Below are 8,317 nucleotides of genomic sequence, written 5' to 3' on the forward strand. Positions count from 1 at the left end.
TTCCCACACACACTTTCCACAAATAAACAACACCACGTCCTCTCCCTTTAAAACTATTGTAACATTGCAGTCTGCCCTTCTGGCCTCCAGCCATCCACAGGCTCTTTTGTCTTCCAACAAAACAATCCAACCTGTGGCCTAAATTCTATTTTACATCTCTGTCTTGGACCTCTCTCCAAACCAACATTCAACCCCTGACTCAGATAGGAATGACAAAAAATATCACTTTGTGTTTATTCAGGAAACCAGAGATGTCTTTTCCACATGCATTCATAGAATATCAGGGTTGGAAGGGACCTCAGGAGGTCATCTAGTCCAACCCCCTGCTCAAAGCAGGACCAATCCCCACTTTTTTTTTGGCCCCAGATCCATAAATGGCCCCCTCAAGGATTGAACTCACAACCCTGGGTTTAGCAGACCAATGCTCAAAACTACTGAGCTATCCCTCCCCCCTAAAAAAAGCAGGGGGGCTTTGAGGCTCCCAGCCGGTCTTGCGGAACAAGGGGCTACTACCGTTTACATCATTATTTACAACATTTCAAGCAATCATCTTGAATTCATTCAGCTGCAAACCTTCTCAAACCTAAAGCTTAGTTACCTTTTCTCCCCCAGAACCTCAACATACCCTGGTTTCAGGCTGACCTTGTGTTATTCTAACCTGATCAAAGCCAGCAAGTATTGGAAATCTGATAGGAAAGCAAAGATTTGACAGATTTCCCCTCTAAATTCCAGACCAAAATAAGCTTCTAAATTTCCTATTTATCCAAATTACAACTACGCATGGTTCCAGACCACCCACATGTTACCCATTGCTAACCAGGATAGGTGTGAATGACCAGTAGCATAGAGATGTCACAGAAAGAAATTCATATTTGGACGCACACATCTGGAGGCAAAGCCAGAGTCATGAAAGATTTAGTAAAGGAGGAAACTGAAACCTAACGTGGATACCTGTGAATACAGGAAGTGCTTGGATCAACCTTCAACTGAGACTCAGCAAATAATAATGTGTGCAAGTCAGCAAGACATAAATATCAAAGGAAAGTTGGGTTTTATTTTCCATGCAAACAAATGAGGGTACCTTGATTTGCCTAATTCCAAACATTGTGAGATAGACACTAAACTAGAGTATCTGTGCTTTGCAGGGTGGGTACACTATAGCCAGACTTTGATACTTAGACCTGCCACAAAAAGCCAGCTGTTAATGATAATGTTAATTACAAAAGAAACATTAGTTTTTGTGTGCATGAATGAGTGTCAATTTTCTAGTATGAATTTGTGACCAAAATACCACTTAACCAGAAAAAATATCCACTGACAAGTAAGAATGTCCAGACTATTGTTTATTTATTTACTTATTTTTAACTATAATGCTTCTTTACATCTTTTTCTGTAAGTGGGAAATAACTTGCTGATATACAGAATATGGTAAGTGAACAAGACTTTATTTTTAGCCACGCAAACCTGAACAAAATACAGCGATTTGTTTTACAATTAAAAAATGCACCTATTAATATATACAGAAGAACAGCATAACAATGTACAGGAGCTGTTATCTCAAAACTATTGAGATTAAAAATTACGGTGATAAAAACCAAACTGGGTGACACCTGACAAGGATGTGTATTGTACTCTGTAAATGTAGAAAAATTGTGTTTTCCTCATGTATATTTCAACTGCAATTACACCACAAGACCTGGATTGTGTGAAATATTAAAGTGTACCTGCTTGTTGCAGTATTGAGAGGTAAATGCACAAGTTATCACTACAGTCTTATTACTAAGAAGTCAGTGAAGGTGCAGCAGAAGAGCAGCAAACGCAAACGAAAAAAACTAAGGCTCACAGATCTCAAATGGCAGAAAATCATAGAATATCAGGGTTGGAAGGGACCCCAGAAGAAGGTCATCTAGTCCAAAAAAAAAAAAAAAACACACCTATCCCTAGATGAAATTATATAGCTTTATTATAAACACATCCACATCATAGGGGTGCACATACATGTAACACCCAGGAAGACATATGCACACAGCCAGCACAATCTCATGCACAAATCCTTTACTACACGTACATAACTTAAGCAGTAAAGAAAAGATAGGAGTGGTGTGAGGAGCCTAGCAACTAACCATCAACTTGCCAGAACCCCACCAGGCTATAGAAAGGTCTCCCTTGAGTAGCCTCTTGCATCTTAGAAAAACAGATACCACAAAGAAAGGGAAATGTCCTGGAACCCTGGATTCCCATAGACCAAACCCAGGAACAATGAGAGTGGCTTGCTTCTAAGCTCTGGGGCCAAGCACTGCCAAACAGAGAAAGAAACTGCTGATGCTGCCCTGGGCAGGAGGAGAAAGCCCCCTTGCCGGTGGTAGATCGTCAGTGTTCTGCAGCTCAGCACCTATGCTAAGGAATTTATTATTGCTGGGGTCAGGTCACAGGGTCCTCCTGGGAAAAATTCTTGAGGGGGGGAATATTGGGTGGGGGGGTTGCAGAGGGCGGCAGGGCAGGTGTTTGGTTCAGGCTGATCAGCAACGTTAAGACAACTAAATGGACACTGAACCAATCCTGTCTTTAACCCCATGAGTGCAGGTGAAGACAATCACACGCAGCGTTGGACCTCACAAGGTTTTTACAGGAGATGATATGATTCCCCAAGCCTCTCACCCATCCTAACAAAGCTTTGAGGAAAGTGAAGCCGTGACCCTGGCGTGGGTGTTGGGAGGGGATCTTCTTCGTGTTTCTCAGGGCTAGTCTACGCTAGACGCACTACATTGGCACAGCTGCACCGCATCTGGTGAACAGCTCTCTCATCAGCATAATAAATCCACCTCTGCAAGAGGAAGTCACTGTGTCGGCGGGAGAAGCTCTCCCACCGCTTAGGTCGGTGTAACTCACGTTGCTCAGGGGGTGGCTTATTCACACCCCTGAGCCACATAAGTCATACCAAAGTGGGTGGTAGTGGAGACCTGGCCTAAAAGAGAATAGCTTTGCCAGTGCAAATGATGCTGCAGGATAAATGCAGAGATTGCAGGGCTTGGCTGGCCCCCTATACGTGGTTTCATCCTTCCTCAGCGACAACCAGCGCAGGCTGCATTGGCGCAGATTTCGCATATATCCATGTCTTGGACAGCCATGTCTGTTCAAAAAGAAAAGAGAATATTTCAGTGATACTGTCAGGGCATTTCTGGAGGGGAATTGAGCAAGCACATCAGGGAACATAGAGACTCCTTCTCACTGCTGCTTTGGGAGCTTTAATAGTCACCCAAACGAAATAACAAGGGAAACTGCACCTTGTAAAGTCTGAGCTGAAGAGAGAAATCTTTTACCAATACACTGGGGAAATAGTTATTCAGGGACTGAACCAGGAACACTCGGTAGCCCAAACCTGTGCTGTACAGAACCGAGATTTATCAAGTTTAAAGCCAGAAGGGACTATTAGATCATGTAGCCTGACTTCCTGGATATCCCAGGCCGTTGAATTTCACCCATTTATCCGTGTATTGAGCCGATTAATTTGTGTTTCACTAAAACATCTCCAGAAAAACATCCAGACTCAACCTGAAGCCATCAAGAGATGGAGAATCAATCACCTCCCTTGGTACATAGTTCCCGTGGTTAATCACCCCTGCTGTTAAACATTTTGCCTTATTTCTGATTTGAACATGTCTGATTTTAGCTTCCAGCCCTCAGTTCTCATTCTTTCTCTGCTAGATGAAAGAGCCCTTTAGTACCTGGCGCTTGAGCTAACAGCTAGATTGTTCTCACATGTTGGAGTCTGGATTTGGTGACATTCAGGATATACATCTTTCCTTTGGACTGAGAGAGTCTAGTCCGGATGGTGCTTATCTGGGAAGGGCCACTTATAGCAGTCTTGATCTAGTGAGTTGTAGTGTTAGAATTTTTTTTCTGCAGTGCTCAGAGAGCAAATAAAATTCAATGACAAACATTATAGGGTTTCATGCAGGAATCACTGGGAGAATTTTCTGGCCTGGGCTATGCAGGAGGTCTGACTAGATCAGGGGTGCCCAACCTACAGGCTGTATACGGCCCACCAGAGGATTTCATAAGGCCTGCAGTCTGTATCAACACAATACACTAATGGCCGATTCATTGGCGTTTTGTCGTCATGTTTACAACGTTTTAGTTTACACAAATGTGTAAACAGGTTGGTTCTAATTGTACAGTATTGTATCTAAATACATACACAACAAGATGAATGTAAAATAGAAATCAGTACAGGTGACTGTAAAGCTTATTAAAAATCTATAGAATCTGCATGGCACACACAAGGGTGTGCTTAGGGTTACGTGGCCCTCCAGTGTAAGAAGGTTCGGCACCACTGGACTAAATCACCACAATGGTCCCTTCTGGCTTTAAACTCAGCTAAGTTGTAGCGAGAACAATTCCCCTGGGGGAGCTATCCCCTGGTCGCTTCAGCTTGACTCAGGTAACTCCTGCATCAGCAGGTGTCACTACAGAAATCTCTGTGCTAGCTAGTGTCAGCCTCAACACTGCTGCAGTCTCGACAGGGACTGCCTGCTGCAGAAAGCTCATGGGTACCCTATTATCAGCTGCTCTAGTAGCAGGCCGAGAGCCTAGGGGGAACAGTGCAGTTCTGTTTCTTCTGGCTGCCGCTCTCGAACGTTTGCGATTGAGCTACAGGGGCACCACGGGAAGCTTGAGAGTAGGCATTACGTACTCAGCCTGTTAAAAATGGCAGGTGCATCTTCCCTTTGACATACGGGCTGAAATTCTTCGGGCAGCTCCGGGTTTGCACACACAGAAATGAAATTTGTCCTAGCCATCATACGGGGACTGGCTGTGGTGTTCACAGCCAAGAGTTCCTTCAGCTTCTTCACAGCCTCTAGCGGGAACGAGAATTCCCCCTCCTATTTAGAGAGAGCCAAAGCAATATGTCAAGCAAAGAGTCATTACACAGATCCCTCTCGTGTCACCAGAAGCCAGTGATGCCAACCACGTGCACAACGTTACATTCCAGTGGGAAAGGATGGTGCTCACTGTTGAGTTATTTTGGAACCGCAGGAGGGGGCCTGTTAGATTAGCACTCACTGTGGCCCAATTGGCAGTTCTTCAGTACAGAGACCTTTGAGATCACCTCACCATGTGACCAAGCTGGCCAATCAGCTAGCCAGAGGCTTTCTACCCATCGTACTGAACAGCAGCAGCTGCATGCAATATTGCACTTATACCTGCCAGACCCTTCAGCTAAAAGTCTCATCTGCTCTGGAGTGTGGACAGAGAATGAAGAATGTACCCACTCCATGATGAGGAACCCTGTCCTTTGCTGTGGTCCAAAAAGAGTCCTGTATTTTTATGTAAAAGCTGGCCCAGCCCTGTGGTGGTGACTACTGTTTCTACTCAGCTTGGTACCAGCATCAGACGATGCTTAACAGATAGGCAACACTACGCATTTGCAGTCCAGTGGGAGAGGGATGGGTAGGTAGGAGGGAATAGACTAGGTGGAGTAGCAGGGCTTGGAGGAGCAGAGCTTGACTCATCGCCCCCTTCCTTTCCCACCAGACAGAATGTCTGTTCCTGGGCTGCAGAGCGGCCAGATTTTAGAATGGAAGTTGAAACATTTATTTGAAAATTATTTCTGTTTACACTCAGACACCACATGCCTCACAAAGCATCTTTTATGCATCTCTGCAATGTGCCATCAAGATCTGTGCCATATGTCAGGTACTTTGTTTACCCTACACAGCCCTTGAAAGCACATTGCAAAGTCACATGGATGTCAGTCACCATCTTGCCGAAGATGCTTTGTTGGTCATGTGGCTTCCAGGACATATGGAATGAAAGCAGGCAGAGGGATTTCACAAATCAACAGTGTCAGTGGGGTTTTTGCCTTGAGAAATCAGTTTGAACCTGGGGAAGCTGATCTGGCCCAAGCGAAAGGGCTAGAATCCTTTTCACAATTGAATTGCACAAGCATTCAGGTCTCATGAGTGACAGGGTGAAGCCAAGATCAGTGAATATCAACACAGGGTTTAAAAAATACAAATGAACTTAACATTCTGTACAGTCACAGGTAATAGCCCTGCCCACGGAGCTGGGCTCAAAGTGCAAGGAGCTGGATGTTTAGAGCTGAGCTTCTTACACTCCTGCGTGAGTGTGTGCACGTGGCCACTCTTGGCAAGACATTTGGTTTGTTACTGGCAGTAGAATAAGAAAAGAGAACCAGGGGCAAACAGCACATTAAAGATATGAGAAAAGGCAAAAACAGGTTTTCAATTAAATGTGGCTTCATGGTGTATAAAAATAGCCATTGCTGCAGCCACAAGGCAGACAGGAAGTTGGAGATTTTTTTCCTTTCACAGAAAACCATCTGTTCCCACCCACAGTCCTTGAGCTCAGGATCAGCTTGGGAGAAAAGGAAGAGGTGACCTCACAATCAGCAGCACCCTGCCCCAGAAGGGGAAAAGAAGAGTAAAGCAAAGCGGAGCTACTGTATAACAGTTCCTGGCAGACCTGCCCTACACGCAGAGGCTTGATGAACAGCTGATGATATTATACACCTTGGCATTCCAATGAAGTTAGTGAAATGGCAATGGAATTCAGTGATCATGGGCTCCTGCTGGGGTCTGAGCACAGACAGAATTCTCTCTCTCTTGTTCTCTGTCTCTCTCGCACACACTCACCCGCCCCCTTTGGGTCACATTTGCAAAATAACACAGCACCCAACAGCTTCCCGTTGTTCCCAAAGGCCCCAAGAGTGCGTGCTGAGCACTTTTGATAATCTGGCCTTATTTACCACACCCCTTTTGATTTAATAGCCTTTAGGTCCATTTTTTATTCCCTATGTGATATTTGTGCAGGCTCCGTCACATAAATTAGCTGATTATTTGCAGGAGGAACTTCTGCCTAGAAGCAGATTAGCCAGGTGGGCCAGAAATAACTTAGCCCCTTCTGTGAAATAGGAGATGTCCCTAATCACTATGTCTGGAGGTGCCTGGCAGCAGGCACATGCCAGGCCACCATCAGGCATACACTTGGCACTTATAGTCCAGAACATCTCTCATTGGAGGACTCCAAAGCATTTGTGCAAACAATCAAGTCTCACAAACCTAAATAAATACAAACCCCGTTATAAATAAAAACCCCATTATACAGATAAATGGAAGCACGGAGAAATGAAACCTGTGCATCCTGCTGAAGCTGTGGCATGGTGAGGATTAGAACCCATGAGTCTACTTTATAATCTCCTCTTCTAACCATGCTCCCTTGCATCACAGTTGATGAATCTGTAATAATTAAAGAACAGAGGCCTGAGAGCCCATGATCTCACCTGGACATAGACAGGCTGGGAGCTGGGCACCAGTATCAGAAGCATAACAGTTACTGGGAAAACAATGCCTTTCATGGCACCGGCAGGTTCTACTCCCTTTTCTTCTCAGGCTACGGCTTTTTTCTTGATTTGAGTGCTTCGCTCTCCTTTTCCAGTGTCTCTCTGGCTCCTTTTCTCTCTTCTCCTTTGGATTCTAAATACTCAGTTCCTCTAGCAGGCAGGCCTGTTTCTTCCCAAATGGAAGGGAAGCTTTATAAGGCCTTCACACACCATTGACTTGGTCATTCATTAATCCAACCACTGATTGAGCAAATTTATTGCCAGGTAATTAACACTGAAAAGACTAATGGTTAACTACTTATCAACAGAGAAGGCCAGCCCCACCCATACAGGTCCCAATGTTTATGAGTCTCTTCAGGCCTGGGAAAGTGGCTATAGCACAAGGAACCACAAAATTCCAGCTCTTACGTGCCTAATCCCAACGTACTGTCTGAAGCATGTCCCCCCATGTGGTGTGTCCTTAATTTCCCGGCCAGCTCATGTGTCCGCAGTGTTCTGAGAAGGAAAGAGGATTGGAAAGAGATAAGAGGCATTTGGCCACTTGAAGCAACTGCTGATCACTTGGCTCGCTCCTGGAACTCCAATGAGTAAGGAATGCAGTGAGGGATCTGGGGGATTTGAATGTGCTCAGGACCTGAGGTACCTGCAGTGGATGGATCAGTGAGTTTCTCTCCCTGCTGCTCTTTGAAGCACCTTACTAGGGTGCTCCCATATGCATGGTACAGCCTAGCCCCAGAGCAGCTCCTAGCCGTGCAAAAGAAACAGTACGCAAGGAATGCAAAGGGATTGTGCAAGAATTTCTCATGGTCCTTAACAATGACACAGTCCTGGCAAGACTCTTTCCACCCTGTAGCCAGCCAGCAGGCTCTCCAGCTGCAGACAGACAAACCACACAATCCCCACAAAGTGAGCATCCCCATCAGGGACCTGCACCCGGTTCCTGTTGGGAGTGAA

The 8,317-nt window shown here is 45.2% G+C and overlaps 1 protein-coding gene across 1 annotated transcript; it reads right to left on the reverse strand.

The window, feature by feature from the left end:
* Positions 1-1,404: 1,404 nt before the first annotated feature.
* Positions 1,405-7,525, reverse strand: GUCA2B (guanylate cyclase activator 2B). The gene is made up of 3 exons (XM_084652009.1): positions 7,304-7,525; positions 4,694-4,883; positions 1,405-3,130 (listed from the first exon to the last, which is right to left on the reverse strand). The coding sequence occupies exons 1-3, from the start codon at positions 7,376-7,378 to the stop codon at positions 3,063-3,065; spliced, it is 333 nt and encodes a 110-aa protein (XP_084508135.1). The 5' UTR covers positions 7,379-7,525; the 3' UTR covers positions 1,405-3,062.
* Between the last annotated feature and the right edge of the window lie 792 nt (positions 7,526-8,317).

Source organism: Lepidochelys olivacea (assembly GCF_965140295.1).
Source record: "Lepidochelys olivacea isolate rLepOli2 genome assembly, chromosome: 18".
In the NCBI taxonomy this organism is placed as follows: Eukaryota; Metazoa; Chordata; order Testudines; family Cheloniidae; genus Lepidochelys; species Lepidochelys olivacea.

Coding starts and splice junctions, on each gene's coding strand:
- GUCA2B (XM_084652009.1), bottom strand. CDS start 7,378: ATGAAAGGCATTGTTTTCCCAGTAACTGTTATGCTTCTGATACTGGTG. Junction 4,884..7,303: donor CCCAGCCTGTCTATGTCCAG/GTGAGATCATGG, acceptor CTCTCTAAATAG/GAGGGGGAATTCTCGTTCCC. Junction 3,131..4,693: donor TGCCATTTTTAACAGGCTGA/GTACGTAATGCC, acceptor CTTTTTGAACAG/ACATGGCTGTCCAAGACATG.